The 22,779-nt window shown below is 48.7% G+C and overlaps 1 protein-coding gene across 1 annotated transcript in view; it reads right to left on the reverse strand.

Annotated features, from left to right (window-relative positions):
• Nucleotides 1-22,779, reverse strand: part of Gabbr2 (gamma-aminobutyric acid (GABA) B receptor, 2) — a 329,397-nt gene that overhangs the window by 7,181 nt on the left and 299,437 nt on the right. The window contains exons 14-17 of the mRNA NM_001081141.2: nt 14,774-14,884; nt 11,606-11,830; nt 7,972-8,154; nt 4,949-5,078 (exon numbers count right to left, since the gene is read on the reverse strand). Of these exons, the coding sequence (NP_001074610.1) occupies nt 4,949-5,078; nt 7,972-8,154; nt 11,606-11,830; nt 14,774-14,884 (649 nt within the window). The remainder of the gene's footprint in view (nt 1-4,948; nt 5,079-7,971; nt 8,155-11,605; nt 11,831-14,773; nt 14,885-22,779) is intronic.

A 22,779-nucleotide genomic window follows, 5' to 3' on the forward strand; every position in this document is an offset into this window, starting at 1 on the left:
CTGCTGCCCTGGGGCATAGCTACGTGATTTTGCATCCATTAAAGTGGTCCCCATTATTCACGGCTTCTGCATTTGCAAACTCATTTACTTTCTCAAATGGACTTTCCACCCTGCCATCAACACTCTAGATGCACCTTGGTCATTTGTTCATGCACACAGTGTGAGGATGTTGGAGCTGCCTGGCATGCATGCTCCAGCCTGAGGCACGCCCCTCTTTGCGCAGCTTCCACACTGTTCTAGCCTCGAAGTTGCTTTAGTGGTGCTCGATGATACATTTTTTGCTTTTTTCTATGGTCAGCTTTGCTGTCCCTAAAACATAGGTGTCAGGCAAGCTTCTGTCAGGCACAAGCTAGAGTGCCGCTGGCCATGCACACAGACCTGGCAAATGTACAGTGTGTTAGGAAGGTGACATGTACAGAACAAACATGTACAGAAAGATATTGATTGGCTGACAGAAATGCCAACCTGGGAGGAGCTCACAGGAGTCTCACCTGGTCCTTCCCCTGGAGCATCGGTGTTTGCTAGTATTCGGTGACCTTACAGAACATACCTGCTCCAGTGCCCGACTAACAAAAATCAACTGCATATGACCAGTGCTGGTGCTGTGGTTTGAACATGTCCTTTTAAGTTAATGGTCCTTTCTCTCTCTCTCTCTCTCTCTCTCTCTCTCTCTCTCTCTCTCTCTCTCTCTCCCTCTCCCTCTCCCTCTCCCTCTCCCTCTCCCTCTCCCTCCCCTCCCCTCCCCCTCCCCCCCTCTTTCTTTGAGATGGGGTGTTTTTATGTTGCCCAGGCTAGTCTTGAATTGCTGGGCTCAAATAGTCCCCCTGCCTCAGGCTTCTGGGTTGCTAGAGCTACAGGCACACACCTCTGCACACCGAAACAGAATGATCATGTTAAGAGGTGGTGACTTCAGAGGTGATCACGTTTCGAGGGCGGATTCCTTAGGGAAGGGTTTAGTGTTCTTCTAAAGGGGCTCGAGGGACAGGGTTTGAGCCTTTTCTGTCCCTTCTACCTGTGAGGAGACTCTTGTTCTCTCCCAGAGAACAAAATGGTCCAGTGATTATTTCATCTCAGAAACAGATGCAAGGACCTCTCTAGACACTGAGCCTACCAATTCCCTCATTCTGGACTCCTAGCCTGCAGAGCTACGAGAAAATAAATTTATGTTATGGCTTTTTCTTCCTCTTCCTCCCTCTCTCCCTTGCTCTTGTTCTCCCTCTCTCCCTCCTTCCTTCCATCGTTCCTTTCCTTCCTCTTTTTCCTTCCCCCTTTCTCTTCCCCCTCCTCCCTCCCTCCCTTCCTTCCTCCCTCTTCCTTCTCCACCTTCTCTATCTTCTCCGTGTGTGTTGTGTGAATGTGTTGTAGGTGTGTGTGTGTTGTGTTGTAGGTGTGAATGTTGTATGTGTATGTGTGTTGTGTTGTATGTGTGTTGCATGTGTGTGTTGTGTTGTATGTGTGTTGCATGTGTGTGTGTTGTGTTGTATATGTGTTGCATGTGTGTGTTGTGTTGTGATGTATGTGTATGTTGTGTTTGTGTGTGTGTTGTGTTGTATGTGTGCTCATATTGTGGGTGTCATTCCTCAGGCACCTTGTCATACACTTTTGCTGTCATTCCTCAGATGATGTGTACCTGACTTCCTAGGGCTTCCCTGGGGTCAGCTTGTCTCTGCCTCCCCTGTGCTGGGATAACAATGTGTGCCCTGACACTCGGCGGCTTTTCATGTGTGTTCTGAAGATTAAACTCAGTTCCTTCAAGCACTTTACCAACTGCACCATCTCCTAGTCCCTATTTCTGTGGCACTTGACTGCCAAGATCGTGTTATTTGGTTATCATAGCACAGAAACCAATGCACATAGACTAAAAGCCAACAGCAGAAAGTGGTTCAGAGCAATGTCCACTCCAAGCAGCTATATTTGAGAAGATCTTCTTTCTTCCTCTTTTCTTTCTTTTAAAATTAGACATTCATTTTACTTTGTGTATGAGTGTTTTGCCTGCATGTATATCTGTGTACCATCACATGTGTGCTTGGTGCCCATGGAGATCAGAAGAGGGCACTGGATCCTCTGAAACTGGAGTTGTGGATGAATGGCTTTGAACCATCAAATGGGAGCTGGGAAATCAAATCTAAGTCCCCTGTAAGAGCAACAAGTCCTCTTAACCGCTGAGCAAGCTTTCCGACCTCTCACTGTTTGCTTAACAATATATAGTTTTGGGCAGAGGCAGGAAGGTCTCTGTGAGTTTGAGGCCAGCCTGGTCTACAGAGTGAGTTCTGGGGCAGATAAGGCTACACAGAGAAACACTGTCTTGAAAAAAAAATCAAAATCAAAAAGCAAACTGACCAACAAACCAAAACCAACCAATCAACCAACCAACCAAAACCCTACCAAACCCACAAACCCAAACTCAACCCAAACAAACAAGAGACAAAAAACCTTAAAAAACAAAACAAAACAAAATCAATATATAGTTTTAAAAATCAGCATTTTACTGCATAGCCCAGGCTATCCTCAATCTGATTAAGACCTCCCCCTTCCGGGACTTCTTATGAGCTTACCACTTGGTTTCATCTAGTCCTTCCTCGTTTTCACTTTTTATATTTAAATCTGTGTCCGTCTGGATATTAGTGTTCACGTTACAAAGTACAGTACAAAGTGAAGCTATACCTCTGCTTTTCCCACATGGCTACTCTCGTAGCTCAGGGAAGTTAACTGAAAAAATTTCCCTCCACGAATCTGAAGTGCTTCCCTTTGAAAAGGAGTTACTAGGACAGACAGGGTCTCACTGTGCAGCCCTGGCAGGTCCACGGCTCATTAGGTAGATCAACTTGGACTCTAATTCCCAGAGTTCTGCCTGCCTCTACCTCCTGAGAGCTGGGATTAAAGGCATGCGCCACTATGCCTGGCCCAAGAGTAAGTCTTATCCTTTAAAGTTCTTTGTAACTATTTCAATTAACATTTCTTTACAATTAACATTTTATATAACACACACACACACACATGCATGCACGCACACACATGCACACACTATGTGTATGTCTTTCTGTGTGAAACTTCTAAAGTCTGAATGTATCTCTAGTCCCAGCACTTGCAGGTGGAGACAGGAAGAGCAAGCATTCAAGGTCATCTTTGACTGACTATGTAAAAAGTTCTAGGCCAACCAGGCAGTGGTGGCGTTCACCTTTAATCCTATCGCTTATGAGGCCAACATAGGCAGATCTCTGAGTTCAACAGCAGCCTGGTCTACAGAGTGAGTTTAAGAATAAAAGAAACAAAATCTTTTCATTTTCATTAATTTAAAAGTAGATTTTTGCACACACTGGAGGTTGGACCTGGAACCTTGAGTATGACAGGCAGGTCCTCTATAGTGAGCTGCAGCCATAGCCCCTAAAATAACTTCATAGTAAATGATGCATGTATGCTGAGAAACGCCAAACACCAGGGGAGTGCTTGTGTACAATGAAAAGCAAGAGAACGGTTGCATGCTGTGCTCTGAAGTACCAAGCCTTTCCCACAGGACACGGTTGACAGCCTGCTTGTTCTCTCTAGTCCTTTAAAAACTGCACTTACACAAACACTCACATATGGCTGCATGTGCCCCTCCCCCGTGAGTGAGTGTGTGTGTGTGTGTGTGTGTGTGTGTGTATTATAATGCTGGCTTCTTGAACTCAGAGAGCACTCGGGAGGCAGAGGCAGGAGGATTTCTGAGTTTGAGGCCAGCCTGGTCTACAGAGTGAGTTCCAGGATAGCCAGGGCTACACAAAGAAACCCTGTCTGGAAAAAAACCAAAAAAAAAAAAAATTAAAAGAGACTTACTATTTTTTTATGTGTGTTTCTGTGCATATGCATGTGTGTATACATGTTTGTGTGTATGCATGTGTGTGTGTGCATGTACGTGTGTGTGTGTGAGTTTACGTGCTCCATAGGTATGAAGATACCCGAGGAGGCCAGAAGGGGGCATCAGATCCCCTGGAACTGAACCTATGGATGGTTATGAGTTGCTCAATGTGGGTGCATGAACTGAACTCAGGTCCTCTCAGAGCATTGTTCTTAGCCATTGAGTCACCTCTCCAGCCCCTTTAACAAGATAAGCACACACTCTGTCACTCAGCTACTTCATTATCCCTTATCTCACCTTTAAGTGGCTTTACAATGTGCTCTGTTTGACCGTTTTATAACTGATGAAGTCGCTTTAACTGATGTACACATACGCTAGTGGAAGCCTTTCTCATCTATCAATAATGTTACAGTGAACAGTTAGGTGCCCACATGGATACATTTCTTGCTGGGAAGTGCTACCTCAAGGGGTTTAACGCTTCATATTTGGAGAGGCTCAGCCTGATTTCCAACATCACAGACGAATGTACTCTTCCATATGTCCTGCTCACACTGGCTTTTGCTAAGAGATAGATAGAGTGGGCCATGTCATAGTGACCTGTTCTCATGTGGTTGGTCAGAGGGCCCAGCATCCTAGCACACCCGTCTGGCTGCTCTCCTCCCGTACACACCTGGGATGCTTCTTTTTTTTTTTTTTTTTCTCGAGACAGGGTTTCTCTGTGTAGCCCTGGCTGTCCTGGAACTCACTCTGTAGACCAGGCTGGCCTCGAACTCAGAAATCTGCCTGCCTCTGCCTCCCGAGTGCCGGGATTAAAGGCGTGCGCCACCACGCCCGGCTACCTGAGATGCTTCCTAAGGTGTGAAGCAAATATCAGTCATCCCCTGTGGCCCAAGGAGGGGAAAAAAGTGTGTCCCTGTCAGAACACTGGGGCACCAGCTCTGCTGTGAACAAGCAGATATGGCGTCTGAGGGTGGAAACTTGAAGGACGGGAGAAGAAGACTCTGAACAGAGGTGTGTAGGCAGGAGACGAGGGTCCAGGGCCTTCAGCTCTGTCTGTCTGTCTGTCTGTGTTCATGGCTTCGGGTCCCATCTCTGGGCCCTGCCTCTGCTCACCTGTGCTCTCTGTGAAGTTGCCCAAGCTGAGGATGTCGTTGAGCTCTTGGTAGTGATTCTGTTTGATGTATGTGGTCTTCTCTGGTGTGTCTTGTAGCTGCATGGTGACTTCTTCCAAGTCTTTGTCCAGCTGGAAGACAAGATTCCATCTGAGACCAAGTTCCTGGTCCCAGCCCCTGGGATTCGACCCCTGCATCTCCCCCAACCCCTTTTGGTGTTTCCAGACAGGGTTTCTCTGTGTAGTCGTGGCTGTCCTGGAACTCACTCTGTAGATCAGGCTGGCCTCAGACTCAGAGATCTGCCTGCCTCTGCCTTCCGGATGCTGGGATTAAAGGTGTTAGCCATCACTACCCGTCATGGCCTCTGCATCCAGAGGACTTTGTTGCACTCATTCAAGCAGGAGCTGAGATGAGATGGACCAGAGGTTGGCAGTCACATGATTTGTCTGGGCTTGAGTCTTGAGTAGGTCCAAGGAAGACCAAGAGGCAAGGAAGGAGCAGGGATAAGCAGAGAGGCCAGCTGAGGCCAAGGGAAGACAGGCTATACTTCCTGGCTCCGTACAGGGCGTGTGAGTCTCAGCCTCTATCTGTGGCACAAGGACATGACAGTACCCGCCTCATAGGATGTATGAAGGCTCAGTGAGATGATGCATGGGGCGTTTATCCCGGTGCCTGACATAAGGAGGGGACCAGCTGCTAGAGGACTATCAGAATTATCATTACAGCTTCTCAGCAGACCCATCCAGGAGACTCCCAGGCAGAGCTTTGCATCCCTGAGCCCTATACAGTTTCCAGCCAGCTGGGTTACCTGGGGAAGCCGAGCAGGATGAGACTCAGTTATGCTTAGGTTACAGAAGAATTAGAGCAAAACCAGGGAAGTGTGTGTGGGTGATGGACAGCGGACATTGGGATGGCTAGTGGGTATCCAGTTATAGAACAACAAGGGAGTTTTATTAACTGTGAGTCACTCTTCTGAGGTCGGGGCAAAGCTGCTGCCTACTAAGTTTCTACATGAATGAAAAAACAAACCACTACTCTTATTTGTGCTATGCAGTGGCAGGGCTGGGAGCCGAGGATTGGTCCAATGGAACGTCGATTAAGGCTCAATTCTAGGGCAAGCAAAGCCACACTGGGCCTCTCAGCAGTGGGCGATTATGCTGCTGGAAGGAAGTGGAGGGCTTAGTCCGGTGCTGTGTCATTGCTTGCTATAGATGTCTGATGAACTAGCAGTGGGCTCAGAGCGGCAAAACTGATGGTTTCTTTGCCACAGAGGCTGGTGGAGGAAGCCCCATCTTAAACTGTTTCAGGGGTGTGAAACGAGTGTGTCGGCTCTCGGTGTGGCAGGGTTGGTTCTATGACCCCACTGAGGTTGCTGGATCTAGCAAAGGAAAATGCAGGAGTCCTGTGGAGTTTAACCCTCAGAGAGCAAAAGCCCTCTTTGTGGTTTAGGTACTGCCTGCACTCGGTAAGCAGGGTTCTGAAGGGATCTCTAACAAGCCCAAGCCTGCAAGCATGTTAGGTCTTCTCCTCTCTCCTTCCGCCTCTTGTTAAACCACTGGATTACATCCCTAAAGCTAGCCATCAAGGTTGATTCCCTTATTTGGGCACTTTCTTTGCCTGACTAAAACACTAAGGTCCAGTTATCAAAACACCAAAGTCCAGAAATTAAAATTCGTTACTTGTCTATGCTGATTAAAATGTTCAATTAGAATTTACCAACTCATCCCAGCACAGACTTCCCCTTTTCTTCTTGAAAACCACTCCTGCAGAGACACCTGCTGCTGTCTTTGCCAGATCCAGAGGCAGCCCCTAGCTCGGCCCTCTGGGGTGATAATCTCCTTTGTGCTGGGTGTGTTCTGTGCTGACTCCGAGGCCCCTTCATATACACCCTGAAAACACGATTGCTAGTTTATATGAAATTAAGAAATACCTGGTCACCTCATATCCAATCTAGCTACCAGCTTCTGCCCCCTGCAAAGGGTCTGGCAAGAGGCTACATTTCCCAGTCTCCTCTGTGCTCTGAGGCTAAATGAGCTCATGAAAATTTTGGCAGCACAGAGAATCAGAGCCAAACTGTATGCAAAGTGTGTGTGTGTGTGTGTGTGTGTGTGTGTGTGTGAGAGAGAGAGAGAGAGAGAGAGAGAGCGAGAGAGAGAATGTGTATGAACATGTGTGTGTGAGCATGCTTGTGTGTGTGTGTGTGTGTGTATGTGTGTATGTGTGTGTGTGAGCATGCTTGTATATGTGTGTATGTGTGTGTGTTTGTGTGTGTGTGTGTCACTTGCTTAAGAGGTGATTTCTTATGTGGGCTCTCTGTGTCTCTTCTCTCTGAGATTGAGGCCATGTTTTCATCCTCCTGAGCCTGGGGAATAGCAGGAAGCAGAAGAGAAGCCCCACCCCACAAATGACCCCGCCCAGCCGTGACTGCAGTCCTCATGGCTACTAGGGAAGGGAGAAGTAAACGCACTTTCATTTTTCAGATAGTAGCCCAGGCTGGCCTCATGGCTCTCCTTTTCCAGCCCCTCTTTTGGGGCTATCTGCTTTTGAGACCTCTTTGTTGCTGTTGCTTGGCCAGCACCCTAACTTGACTCAGCCCAGGTGTAGGTTCAGTCAGAACCCTAGGACGTGAGAGTGAGACCTCATCTGGGGTATGGCTTAGACATGAAGTGTCCTGGCTATGCCCTCTCTGGACTATTCAAGAAGCAATTCAGAACTGGGGGACAGGTTCACCACAGCACAGCCACTCTGGGGAAGCTTATCTTTGTACTCTCTTACCATGCTGAGCATTGGGGGGGTGGGTATGGGGGTCCTCCTTGCAGATACTCCCAAGTTTTGTCTCTTTTTGAACACATTGGGGACTGTTGGACTCTGTCTAGGCCAATTGGCGCTAAGTTTGGGTCGGATGTGCTAAGCTCCCTGTTGCCATGACCCGGGCTGTTCTAGAGGACTATGGAGCAGGGATTGTTTGGAGACCAGGTAGAGGGAAGGGACAGGAGGATCGGAGGTCTCCAGCTGTGGACGTACCTCTGTGATCTTCATTCGTAGGCGGTGGTTTTCTGACTGCAGTCCCTCCAGGCGTGACGTGCTCGCCTGGTTCACGCTGGTGACTGAGGTGGAGGTCTTCGAATCTTCTTTCTTCTGGTTCTGTGTGAACTGGAATCGCCTGTTCTGAGTGGCTGCGTCAGGGTTTGTCCTCAGAGTGATGAGCTGAAGGGACAGAGGCGGCTTGCAGTGAGACTCCTGCCACTCTTCTCTCTCTCCAATCATGTTCCCCCACCAAGTCCTACATGGGAACTGACAGGGTCCCCCATCCCGGAAGGAGGCAGGCTGGGGCTCAGGAGCCCCAGGCCCTTGTTGGGCCCTGGCACAGGCTTGGGCATGAAGGGGGGACAGGCAGCTTCCCAGTCACTGAGCCTCAGAGTCCTTCTGGGATAGGAGAGTCAGCCTTCTGACTCTGGATCATTCACACCCTACCAGGACAGAGGCAGCCCAAGGCATTGGGCAGGATCCCACTGTGGAGAATTTCTACAACAAAGAGATAGAGGACAGGGAAGACTGCTCACACCATGGTGCGTTTAGAGACTAGCTGTTGACCTGTTTGTCCTGGCAAAGGCACTTAGCATCTTAAAACCCCTCACATCTGTTATCCTATAGGTTCTGTGGGGTAGGGGTCTGGACATGACTGAGCAGTTAAAAGTGATTTTTATTTTACTTTTAATGATGTGTCTATGTGCGCGTATACATGGGGTGGTTATGTGAGTGCATGCAATGCAGGTGGATGTGGAGACCAGCAGAGGGAGTTGGGTCCTCCGGAGCTGTAGTTAGGTGTAGTTGTGAGACACCTGACGGCATGCTGGGCACTGAGCCTGGACCCTCTGCAACAGCAATTTGGATTGCTAACTACCATAGCACCTTCCCAGCCCCATTGGGAAAATCTGAGACAAAAAAGTTGCCCCAAGACTCCAATCTTATCCACACATTCTAGAACCTTCTCTCGACCATGGTGGGCTCTAGGCTTAGCCCTGGAGACCAGGAGCGGAGTTTCCACAGCCTCCATTGGGACTCCTTAGCCTTGGGTGTGGGTGTGAAGAAGAGCTTCATTGTCATCCAGCCAGAAGGAATTAGGGATGCAGTAGCCATCAGGACCTGCTGTGCTGTGGGGGTGGGGGGTGGAGTGGTGGATGGGGGTGGGGTAGGGAGTCAGGGTAGGGGGGCAGTGGTCTGGAAGGGATGGTGGAGAAGGGAGATCCAGCACAGGCAAAGGACCTTAGGTGAGGGCTATCATCATCATCATCGTCATCATCATCATCATCATCATCATCATCACTACCATTATTATGTTTATCATCATGTGAGCACACAGCAAGGCATGCATGTGAGGCTCAGAGAACAGCTTTGTGGGGCTGGTTTTTTTTCTTTGCATCTCTATGTGGTTCAGGTTGTCAGCTCTTTGTGGTAAGGGCTTTAGCCTCTGACTCATCCTGCCAGCTTTTCTTTTCTTTTTCTAAAATATTCAATTTTTAAAAGATTTATATATATCTGAGGTCAGGCTGCACGGGTCCCCGAGAGGTTAAGGCTTCTTTATTCATGGCTGCAAAGAATAATGCTTGCAAAATATCTCTTCAAGTCGGTCCTCGCGATTGGTGTGACAGCCATATCCAACAGGGGACATGTGGCTGCTGAGAGCGCCGGAGGCCGCCCAACATGCAACCGTAAGCTTACTTGAAACTACGCCCTTTTCAGTGTGATTCTTAAAAAGGCAGTGGAGTTAAAAATTGGTTCTTGGGCATGAGCTCTGCAGAAGACAACATCTCGTCACCACGTCAAAAGTGTGATGCGCTTGCATTGTAAGATGTGGGTGGACACTCAGAGGGGCTGCTCCTTCTGACCCAATAATGCCACATCTAAGGCTGTCTACAGCACATGAGTGGGAACAAAAGAATGTGCTATGCAGAGAAAAATGTTCCTTAAAAATATCTACAATGGGAGCATTCAGCAATAAGGGATCGAGTGGATATTGAAGGCAACGGCCCCACCCTCATAATTCAGGTGGGTTTGGGAAAGGATGACGGGTGGGGAGCCAAGCAAAAGATGCAAAGGGAAAGAATGAGTAAGACCAGAGATGCAGTAAGACCAGAGATGGCTCGGTGGTTAGGAGAACCCAGGGCTCCTGCAGAGGACCCAGGTTTGATTCCCAGCACCCACATGGTTCACAACCCTCTCTAATTCCAGACCCAGGACTTCTGACCTCTGAGGGCACCAAGCATGCACACATTGCATATACATACATACATACATACATACATACATACATACATACATACATGCAAAATAGTTATATACATAAATTAACAAATTAATAAAATCCTCAAACTAAAAAAGCAAAAGCAAACCAAAAATGAAGACCGAGGTCTGGCAAGATGGCTTAGCAAGGAAAGGTGACTGCCACCAAGTCTCTGCTGCTCTGGGTTCGAGCCCCAGAACTTACCTGGCGGAGGGAGAGAACTGACTTCAGCAGGTTGTCTTCTGACAACGCATGCTATGGCAGTCCTGAACCCTCTCTTCCCCTTGTAAAATAAAACTTAAACATGTGAATTTAAAAGATCAACAGGAAACACATCAGGAGCGCCCAAACAAACATTAATAGTTTGTTAATTTGGGGTTGATGAGTTTGTGAAGTTTCTGGGGTCCTTGCTCTTCTCTTCCTCCTTCCTTCCTTCCTTCTTTCTTTTTTCTCTCTTTCTTTTTCTTTCTCTCTTCCTCTCTTTTTAGACAGGTCCTGGCTTTCCTGGAACTCACTCTGTAGACCAGGCTGGCCTTGAACTCAGGGACCCGCCTGCCTCTGCCTCCTGAGCACTGGAATTAAGCTGTGCACCGCCACTGATCTCTTCCCTTTCTTTCCTAATTTATTTTCTTTCTCTGTGTGAGGCGTGTTTTGGTGTACATATTTTTAATCTATATGCACAAGTGTGTGTGGGTGCAAGTGCACATGTGTGCACTTGCATATGGGGCCCCAAGTTGCATCCCTAGGGAATGCAGACTGGGGGTGCATCAGGCCCCCAGTTCTTCACCCTCACAACTGGTTTCCTGCAGAGGCCAGACCTTAACAAAGGGTATCTTTATAATTTTTTTCCAAACCTGGATTTCACCAATTCAGCAAGACTGGCTGGCCAGTGAGCTCAAGGATCTCCCTTTGCCTCCCCTGGGCTGCTAAGATGATGGGCATGCCATATGTAGCATGTTTTAAAACTTAACTTCCTTATCATCGAACTCGGATTTTATGCTTGCATGGATTGGAAGAGATTAAGGTAGTTCTCACGGGACAAAAGCCAGTCATGGTAGTGGTGCCTACTTGCAACTCCAGTGCTAGGAAGGCAGAGGCAGTTGACTCTTTGGAGCACTCTGGCCAGCCAGTGATAATTCATTTCTCAAAAATAAAGCAGGTGGAATCTGAATAACAATGCTAGAGGCTGTCCCCTGGCCTCTACCTGTGCACATGTACTTGTGTGTAGGTATACACAAATGCACTTGCACATGCATGCACACACACACACACACACACACACACACACACATGCATGCACACGTGTGCCCCTCCCCTCATAGGAGGGGTGGATTCTACAGTCCCCTCGTGATGGGCAGGGGCAGAGGCTGGTACCTTTGGCACAAACACCAGGCAGAGAGTGATGGTGCTACAGAAGATGATGACCAGGGCCACGATGCAGAACTGCACGTTGGGCTGGTCACGTGTCAGGAAGGAGACGGCGGCCCCGATGATGCACATGATCCCCACATTGTACACACTCATCCCAATGTACTTGCTGTCGTTGAGGGCAGGGATGCTCACGTTGCGGGTTTCCCATGCTAAGAAACAACCGAACAACTGAAATGGTGAACAGAAAGGAGAGTCAGTCATTACTGGGAGCAGCCCGGTCTTCACTGCTGGGTAAGCTGCAGGAACGTCTGGATCCCACCAACGACTTCCATGTGTGGCTCCAAGTTGCTTCACAGGGGAATGTAGATTGTGGGTGTGTCAGCCCCCAGGTCTCTTTCACCCTCACAACTGGTTCTCTATTGAGACCTATAGAGGCCATAGGTGAAGGAACTTCACATAGGATCTTGAATGTTTTCTCTCACTGGAGAATACTGAGGTATACAGAGAGGAAAAATGGCAGCCCCACATGGTACGGAATGGCAGGAGTGCCCTGTCGCTCAACTTCTCTCATCCCTCCTGTGCAAAGCCATCCAGAACACAGATGTGTTTCCTATCCTCTTGGAAGTGAAGTTGGCATGTGGATGGGCTCCGGACAATGTCCTGTAAGAGGGAGTGTGGTGCACACGTTCTGGGCTCTGCCCTTACAGGGGAAGGGTTGCATCACTTCCTTCCTAACAGGTGGAGCAGATTGTGATGTGTGGCATGGATGTGGGAGACAAAAGACCGTGAGAGCCCTCAGCTCCAGATGACTGGCCTCTGGAGCGGGTTTGCTGGGAGAGAAACTGCCCATGTCTTTAATCACCATTATTTTGGGCTTCCTCCCGTGTGTTTCCTAATATCTCCCTGCAGATGTAGACAGGAAAGAAATAGATAGGAAAGAGGCCTAAGGGAGACCTTATCTCTCACAGTGCTCTGAGGGAGGCTTGGCTACAGGGATAGTCCACATCTGTACCCCTGGGAGGTAGTGAGGGAGGCAGAAAGGAGATTTGAGCTTCCTACAGGTGTAGGGTCTTGGGGCCTTCTCATTAATACCTCTTCAGTTTGTTTCACCCAGTAACTAATGCCTGCCATTGTCCTGGTGACCTGCTTTCTAAGGGTGACTTAATTTTGGTAACATGGGGCAGAAGCAGGCTAGCTAAGCCAGAGGATATGGAAGGATCTCTATGAGTCACTGACCATGAGACTCCAAACAGGTCTCTTCACTTCTCAGGCCTCATTTGCAGTGTCTGGAGATGGGGTAATACTTGCTCTGTTCGGATGAGGTTGCGTGGGGGGACAGATGTCAGAGTCCCAGAGTGAACTTCTCTGATAGATGGTACCTCATGCGCGATGCTGGTTTCCTCTTCCTATCTCCATCCTTTTCTCTCAAGTGTGTCCTTTATAGCCTGATTTATTGATTTACTTATTTATTTTGAGACTGGCTTTTGTTCCATAGCCCAGGCTGGTCTTGAACTCTCTGTCCTACTGCCTCAGTCTCCTGGGTGCTGGTTTAACCATCCAGGCAAGGGAGGAGGTATTCTAAAGAGATGCTGGGGAGCATCACTTTGACTGTCAGACTATTGACGAGGAACTCCTCTAGGAATCTCATGTGGAAAGGAGAGAAGTCCCCGGGCCAGCCAAAGAGGAATATAGATATTGAATAGAGATCTATAACTTATCGAACAGCTCACAGGAGAGGCAATGACAGGCTGAGGGTGGGCAGGACCATACCTTGACCAGGACTCTTTGAGCGTGTGTAATGTCTGAAATATCAGAGATGGACGTAGGGGGGGGCGTCACTGGATTTCTTTGCCCCTCTTCCCAATGTGGCCACATTGAAGCGTCCCCTTTTCTGCTTTTCATATTGATTTGGCTGTTCTAATTGGTTTATGGAAGATGGGTAGCTGAGTCCAGGTTGCTGGGGCACAGGGAGTTCCTCACAGGTGGTACCTCAGTTACCCTTGCAGGTTTATGTTTCAACACCCTGCTGACGGATTCATATGTGTGTGTGTGTATATATATATATATATATATATATATATATATATATATATATATACATATGATAAGTACACTGTAACTGTCTTCAGACACACCAGAAGAGGACATCAGATCTCATTACAAATGGTTGTAAGCCACCATGTGGTTGCTGGGATTTGAACTCATGACCTTCATACTCTTAGCCTCTGAGCCATCTCTCCAGCCCGACAGACTCTTTTAAAAATCCCTTTACTAGGAAATAGCAGCCGTGGAAGCTGACACACAGGAAGGTAGCCATTGTCTGTTGGGAGCCTTCACGCATGCTCCTTGAGTCCCCAGAGGCTGTGTCACCTCTCAGGGGAGGATATAGAGAATGGACCAGATGCAGGGACCTGCCTGGGGCTTATGGTGGTGAGTGACAGGGCTAGATGGGAGCCTGAGACTCTATCTCTGACTGGGATGTACCAAATCAGCAGGAGAGGCATGCAGTGCGGGCATGTCTGAGGACCTGGGGATAACCGCAGATCTCTGGAGTGTCAAGAGGAAGCAGAGTCCTATGTTCTTTGACCTTCAAGGAGTGGATTGAGGACTCCTGAGCACTGGGTTGAGACAAGGAAGAAATTTCCGGCAACACAACCTATCTGCAATCTGTAGTGGCTGTCCTGGGTATATTCACATCCAGATCTCCGGAAGGGGTGAATGTGGCCATGCTGGTAGTGGGGCATGGGGTTGGGGCTGGGGTAGAGAGTCTTTGGAGATATAATTAGGGATCTGTGAATGGAATTTTGTCAGATCATCTAATTGGTCCCCAAACCCAATTCCAAGGATTTGGAGAGAAGAAAGGACTTAGACAATTTTTGAGACAAGGACTGCCTGGAGACACCTTCACTGGAGGGGTCTGGGAAGGGCTCTCCCTTAGAGCCTGCAGAAGAAACACAGCCATGCATCAGGAGGGGAACTGGGATATCATTTATGCTCATCTCCTTGGGCTGTGGTGGGGCCTGAGACCAAGCCCAACACAGACTAAAGGCTTAGTCACATGGGGCATGCTCTGTTTATTTGCTTTGCTTCTTTTCATGTTGTGAAGGCCCCTAGGAGAGACAGGCCTGGCAAAGAAGCACCCCCCAACTCTGCCTCCTGCTTGGTACCTACCATGAGGAGCCCCTTGTAGGCGTAGACAATGCCGAGCCAGATGGTCATGTGGGTGTTTTCGCAGTGTTCCAGCAGTGGGCGGATGGAGATGTCCCGTCCTGCTGGGTCCGGCTGCATAGAGAGAAAACAAAAACCCCAGGGATAGATTGGCCACCTTCCAGCAGCAGAGTTCCAAGCCAAAGGCCTCCTTTTCTCACATACTCCACAACCAGTGATACATCAGGAGACCTTTGCAATCCCATGGTGGGACAAAGGTGACAGCTTAGCACCAACTGTGTTATATGCTTGATGGCTGTAACTCAAGCCTCCACCCTGGGTCCTGTGGCTTCTTCATGGTGGTCCAACTTGGAATAGAGGGGCTGTGGGAAAGAGTGCATTAGTACTGTGCCCCAAGGATCTGATAAGACCTTAAACCCTTCTGATAGAAATATAGATTATTTTGAAGATGTGCATGCTCCTCCTTCCTCTTGGTCACAAAGCACCCCAAAGAATTGGAATTTCCCCCAGGAATCTCACTGAAGTCTGACACCAGCCAGCTGCAGAGCTTGTCTCCTAGAAAGAGATCACTCATGGTACCGACAGCTTGTCAGATCACCTTGCAGAAGAGACTGGAGCCCACACCATGATGGGCTGAGGATGGTCTGGACCACACCTTGATCAAAAGTGCTTTGCTATGCCTTCCTCTGGCCCTCTAAACCAAAACTTCATGTGAGGACCCAAGGATGGCTTGGGAGGGACTCACTGAATCTCTGTGTCCCTCTCCCAGTGTGCCCAAGTTGAATAATGTTTCTCTTCTACTTTGTTTTTTTTTTTTTTTTGAGACAGGGTTTCTCTGTGTAGCTCTGGCTGTCCTGGAACTTGCTCTGTAGAACGTGCTGGCTTCAAACTCAGAAATCCGCCTGCCTCTGCCTCCCAGGTGCCGGGACTAAAGGCTTACAAGCTACTGCTGCTTGGCTTCTACTTTTTTTTTTTTAATTAGTGTTTGTTTAATTGTCTTATTAAGAATAAATGGCCAGATCCGGCTCATGGGGCTGTTAGGGTCCAGGCTCTGATTCTTTTTTTTTTTTTTAAAGATTTATTTATTTATTGTATGTAAGTACACTGTAACTGTCTTCAGACACTCCAGAAGAGGGCATCCGATTTCATTACGGATGGTTGTGAGCCACCGTGGTTGCTGGGATTTGAACTCGGGACCTTTGGAAGAGTAGTCGGTGCTCTTAACCACTGAGCCATCTTGTCAGCCCCCGGCTCTGATTTTTAATAATTGTTGGCATCAGCAGCACAGAGATTAGAACTGGAACGAAACAGATGAGATTAGCCTGGGAAATTCCTGAAGTGTTCAGTGTTTTCACTGAGTTGCTAGGGACCACTGATGGCTTCTGGAGAGGGAGAGTTGGTTCTCTTTAAGGGTGTGGTCCCTGGTAGGTGGGCTGTGCTCTAGTGGCTGACTCCTATCATCTAGGAATGTATAGGCAGCACAAACTGCATTTTTTGGTTATTAAAATGGGGAGGGGTACAAAAGTAGGGGAGAGTAGGAGGTTAGTGGTAGATCTGGGAGGAGTTAGGGTGAAGTATGTCTATGTATGGAATATGATCAAAATACATTGCAAGAAATTCTCAAATAATTAATAAAAGTATTATAGTAAGACAATTCCAGTAATAAGTCACCCTATAGAAGGGGCCTATGAGGCTTCTTGAAGGAGCAAGAGAGACAACGGTTGTAAGTTGGGCAGGGAGGTCTTGAGGAGTCTTTGGAGTGAGCTTTGGCAGTTGGAGTTACAGAATATGTTGGCCCAGACATACATAGGGGCCACCACAAGCCCTTCTAGGAAGAAAATCATTGAGGAAGCTGGGGTGGCAGCCATGTTCTATATCACATGACACAGTCTGGGCCAAAGATGATTGAACAAGAGGCGGGTACCTGACTCCAGGCAGCCAATCCGAAGGTAGGTCAGAGATCTGTGAGGTTTGCTAATATTCTTTCCAAGGATATGCAAGGGACTAAATCAAGTGATCCTGGACACTAATCTCTTCCAACCACTTGAAGACAAACTACAGACACCTAATTCCCTACCCCTTACCAACTGGAACAGTGACACTATCTCTTTTCTATCACACATCTTCACATAACTGTGAAGTGTCCTGTAAGGCACTTTGTGGTTTTTTTTTGTTTTTTTTTTTGTTTTTTTTTTGTTTTTTTTTTCCAAAAGCAGGACTCACCTCAGAACCATGCTCTGCTCTTTTATTTATTTTTTAATTTTTTTGTCTTTCTGGCTTGCTTTAGTCTCAAACAGCATCCTAACCCACTTTGGTCTTTCTCTCAGCATTCCTGAGGAATTCAGCGCAGTTAACGTGCAGAGTGTCCCGTGTGGATTGGCTGACCGTTGGCACAGCTGACTTCAGGGTTATGCATGCTGGGCAGGAATCCTGCCTAAGATGTCCTCAGGTCCCCTGTGCTATACCTCAGGACATAAGACAGCGCTTTGTCCAATGACTGGTGATGCTCACTGGGCTCACATGGCTGTGGTGGTCAGACCACTTGAAAGGTGCCATTTCCCCTCTGTGACTAGGGAGTCATCCTTGGGGTCCACTGTGAGGCCCTGCCAGGACGCTGTTTCCTGCAAACATTAGCTCAGGCCTAGTGACTCTGGGAACTGCAAACCCAGGATTTGTTAACTGTCACCCTATTTGGACACATCCTATTCTGCTGCAAAACAGCACATTCTTGCTTCCCTGTTATTTATGGTCTCATGGGTTCTTCTAAACCCAGTGTCCTACAACCCATTGCTGTCATTATGCATTTTGACTCAAGTTTCACAGACTTGGCCAGTGGAAAATGCCTTCCTGTTGCCCCTGACGTTTTCTCCCACATGTTCCTGTCATTTTATTTTTTGAACACTTGCTTCTTGGCACAGAATGGTCTCAGCTCCCCTGGCATTTTTCTTGGCCCAGCATTGGAATTTGGTTATTTTTCTTTTCAATGGATAATGGTGCTTGGAAATGAACATTTGAAAAGTTTGTGGACTCACTGTCCTAGGGTATCATTGGTTTTAGCCCTATGTATGTATGTATGTATGTATGTATGTATGTATGTATGTATACCTACCATCTATCAGTCTTTATCTCTTAAATATTTATTATCCATTTGTCACCTAGCTAGCATCTATTTATCATCTATCTTTATTATCTAAGCATCTATCAATTATTTGTCTGTTTACCTCTTATCAATTATTCATCTATCATCTATGTATCATTCATCTATCATCTATGAACCCTTTATTAGCCATCAATCTATCATCTGTGTATACTTGTTAGCTGTCTCTCTATCATTGGTCACCTAATACCTATTTATCCCTCCCCTCTATCATCTGCTCTGTATCTGTTCGTCTATTTTACAGATGAAGCCATACCTCAGAGATCTTGCCTGCCTCTCCCATTCCCTAATTTCGCCTCTTTTTGCACCGGAGATCTCTGATTTCCAACAGAGTCACCATATTTACTTACTTGCCTGGTCTCGCAATACAGTGTCAGAATCCATTCACAGATAGATACCGACAACACATTTGCTAATTAAAATGGATGGTTTCTTAGCAAATCATGTTTGCCAGGCCAGTGGAATCTCTGAGAGCAAGCATGTCGTCAAAGAAAAGTGTTCAGGATGCTGTGCTCTTCTGGGGGTGCCTGACAGCAAGGGGTGGTCATACCCAGGGTCAATCGTTGGCAGAGGGGGCCCTTTGATGGGGCCCACGGAAGGCAGGCTCCAGACAGAAGAGCCTCGAAACCCTCCTGCCTCTGGCTGGTCTCTAGGCCTGGCCGTGGAGGCAGGCACTTCCTGGGTTCCCATGGGTGAGAAAAGATGGTGTTCCAGTATGGAAGCCAGAGAGGCTGAGTCTGTTGGGGTCTGTGGGCTCAGGCCTTCTAATCTTCCCATTGTTCAGCTGCGTGCTCTCGGGCTCTATGCCCCTTTAGCTGTGCCAAGCCACAGAAAGACATTAGCTTAGCTTCCTTGAGTTCATATGTGAATACGGACAGTGTTAGAAGGGACAGGAGGTTCCTGAGGTGACCTCCAGAATGCCGGAGATGACCCTTCACGACACCCTAACTGGCTGGGATGCACTCATCGTGGTTAATGGGGTTTCCTGACATCCTCCCAGAGTTTAATTAAGGAGACAGAATGGACTTGGTCCCAAGGTCAGCCGTGACTTGGTGTCAGATTCCGTGTCCGACAACCTCACAGACATCAGAATGCAGGAGCAGAGCCCCCCCCTCCCCCCACGGTCATGTGAGCTGCAGATGTATTAATGATTGTGTCTGTTGTTCTAGAGATAGAGGTAGCCATGTGAGGTGGGTTCAGCTGCGGAGGGGGTGGGTGTCCTGTCGCATGCCACTGTTCAGTGTATGGAGAACATGATTGGTGCAGGCTGGCAGTGCCTGCCTGGCTCTACATACTGTGACAGGAAGCCCTCCCTTTGACACTTGGGGAGACGGCTGCATGTTCATTTTTACTGAACCAAACCTTCTCCCTGGACTTTACTTATCTTGCGGATTTCATCTTTCCTCTTGGGCTGCCCAGAATAACTCTGAGCTGTCTCTCTGAGTCTCGAGGGGCAGTCCATGAAGGACACTACCTGCACTTTCTTCCACCTGACCCTGGTGCAGCTGCGAGTGTCCCCGGATCCAGGGTTGAGCCTGACACTCTCAGTGTGTGGAGTGGACTGCTGTCCCCTGCTCTACATGCCTTTGACTCTCCAAATATCTGCCTTCCTCTGCGAAGTCATGTGGTCCTTGTCCCATCAGATGCTCATGGGTCTGCTGTGCTCTGCCTCTACTGTCTGCATTCCAGCCCAGCCGTCTTTCGCCCCAGCCTCTTTCACATCTGTATCCTTTCCCATGCTTTCTTTAAATCCCAGCTCTCACATCCAGCCATCTGTTCCCTCCCAGCCTGACCCCAGCCTGGACCGCCGCAGGGCAGGGTGGCAGAGACAGGGCCAGGGGCCTGATTTTTCCTGACCTCCCCACATTACAGGTGCTTACTTGGTAATAACTCTTCCAACTTGGCTTTTTACATCTCTCACTTGTGGCCCCAACTCCATGCTACGGGTCACAGCGGCCCAGGTTGGGCTGGGGGATGATGGGAAGTCTTTGACTATAGTAAAGGGACACTGGTACTGAGTCTCAGTGCGAGCTAAGTAAGTCACTGTAGAGTCACCCAGATCCTTTATGGGACTTGGGTTCACAGTAGACTGTGAAGTCACGCCTGTGGAAGAGGCGCCACCTAAGTGCTTTTCAGTTATCACTGTCATACATCAAAGCGCCACTAGAGGTCACCAAAGCACTGTGCGGCATGCTGTGGGTGACCCTTCCATACCCGCTGCTGGGAACAGACTCACCTGTCCAGTGAAGCTGCAAAGGCGAAGCTGTCATTGACTAAGAAAAGGACCCACTTACTGTCCCTGACAGAGGCCACTAAGGCCAGGTATCCAAGCATTGCGATAGACCCAATCCTCAGCTTCCAGGGCAGCTATGAAGGGGTGCTGGGGGAGGCGGCGAGGGGACACTACCCTGGGCTCCCTTGCGGTGGGCTGTCCACACAGCCGGTGCCTGGCTTCAGGTCTCCCTATGTTCCCAGGACTGTATTTCCTCTGGCTCAACAGAGCTGTTCTTGCTCTGGATGACGGGTTGTAAAGACTTGCGGTCTGCTCGATTCTCCTTAGTTTCTTCTTTTCTTTTCTCACCTTTTGTCCATCCATTCATTCATTCATCCATCCATCCAACCATCCATCCATGACTACTACAAATCATCCTCATTTCCCAGGTCCTTCTGAGGGCATAGGGACGTCACTCTAAGCAGGGCAGAAGAGGGTTCTGTTCTCACAGGTCTCCCACCCAGGGCCAGGAGGCTCCCATGAGAGGTGGCCTCCCAGGGCGATGCATGAGCCTCCTCCCATGTAATGGTAATGGGTAGGCAAGGGATAAGCAATGGATAACCACAGCGAGGATAAGGCAAGCATGAGCCTCACCTCCTGCTGGTTGCTAGGGTATGAACGCCGCTGTCGCCAATGTCAGAATGCACTGAGACCTTATGCTCACTTTACAAATGAAGATGCAGAGGCACGGAACGGTTAACTCATCTAAGTAACTAGCCTGCTCGCCACTATTAAGTCAGAGGGGTGAGATTAAACCCAGACCTGTCTGGCATTTCTCCCATCCTCACCGCTTGCCCTTCCAACCCAAACCCCACACTGCCTGCTTCTCCTAAGCATCACCCTGAATTCTAAGGAGACAGTAGGTAGGAGTCGGTTTGCGCTCCAGAAGGGAATAGCGGGAATAGCTTCACTGCTGAGGGTTTATTCGAGCCCCTGAGAAGCCCTGGGACTCTGCGAAGGCTGAGCTTTTGATGCTGCAGGCTGAACGCAAGCCAAGGAAATGCTTGCCTGCCTGATAGGGCCCTGTGCCCAGCAGAGAGGTGGACACCTGCTTGGGATGGCCAGAGGGTAGACATGTTGGCTCCTGGTCCAGCACTGCTCAGCGGGAGGTTTGCACAAGCTGCCCGGGAAAGCCTACTGCATCTGTGCATGGGAAGGAGAGCAGCTGGCCAGGATCCCTCTGCAGGATGCAGCTCCTGACAATGTAGGTCAGTGGCCTCTGGACACAGCCTGCATGGTTAGGCAGCAAATATGGGCAGCAGGTGGGGACCTGGGTCTACCAACGCAGGCCTGAAAAGACAAAGACTCAATCTTGGTACAGTCTTACTGGGAGAAGTTGCGTAAGCCCTTTGCTAGGCTTCAGCACCACAGCTACAAAGTGAGCCCCTTATTGGTGTGTGTGTGTGTGTGTGTGTGTGTGTGTGTGTGTGTGTGTGTGTAGGTGTTATTCCTTGGGACCCATCCACTTTGTTTTCCTGAGACAGGGTCTTTCGTTTTTCACCGGCATCTGGGACTTGTCAATTAGGCTAAGCGGGTTGGCCAGAGAGCCTCAGGAATCCGTCTGTCCCCACCTCTCCAGCTCTGAGATTACCGGCATATGATGCCCAGGCCTGGCTTCTTACCTGGGTGCTGGAGAAGAAATTCATGCCCTCATGCTTGCTCTCTCCCAGCGCCTCCCTCCCCCTTGCTGGTCAGTTTATGTGTAGTGAATGTGAGCCAGGTCACTGGAGGACAGTTATCCTTGTCCACTATTTATTCCTTCAAAGTCCTTTCTGTATTTCCCAGGTGCCTGCTATGTCTAGACACTAGACACTAAGACGCTGGATGTCCAAGACCACTCTGATGCCAGCATCCTTGAGACATGAGTCCTAGTCAATACACTAATGTTGGACAAGTCACACATCATTGCTATGAGTAGCAGAGGTAGCGAGCACTCCCAGAGAAGGTCCCAACACCAGGGATGAGGGAGAGGGATGACCTGACATGGCTCTGGAGGAGGAGGACCGGAGTTCGATTCCTAGCACCCACATGGCAGCTCTCAACCGTCCAAGATTCTAGTTTACAGGAATTGGGCGCCCTCTTCTGGCCTCTGCTGGCACTTGCACCAGAAGTACCCTCAAGAGCCCCTGGGGCTGACAGTACAGTTCCCTGTCTGATCTGTGAGTATGGGAGGAAAGAAACTTGCAGCACATTGATGCACATACGTGTAATGAAACAATAAAATCTTAGAGACAACAATAACAAACGAGGCCTCCCTTTGTCACCTGCACACCTGTGACAGGGAGAATAAAGACTAGGCACAGAGGAGCTGTGATGTAGCTCTGACACTGGAATGGACTTGCCACTCAAGACTTCTGTGTGTCCTGGTAGAGGGGCTAGGTGGGGAGGCCTGGGTTAGGATTTGGGAGAAAGGAGATGGTGAGGGGAGGGAGCCTGATATGTGCCATGCACCATTAGTCCCCCTGGGCACTCCATCTTGTTGCTCCAGCGGGTGGCTTGCCCCCAGGACCCTTCCATCCAGCTGTCTGCAGCTGCCTTGAAGAATTTCCTTTGGTTTCCATTCTTGCCTCATATCCTAAA

The sequence above is a fragment of the Mus musculus genome, chromosome 4, assembly GCF_000001635.26.
Source record: "Mus musculus strain C57BL/6J chromosome 4, GRCm38.p6 C57BL/6J".
Lineage (NCBI taxonomy): Eukaryota > Metazoa > Chordata > Mammalia > Rodentia > Muridae > Mus > Mus musculus.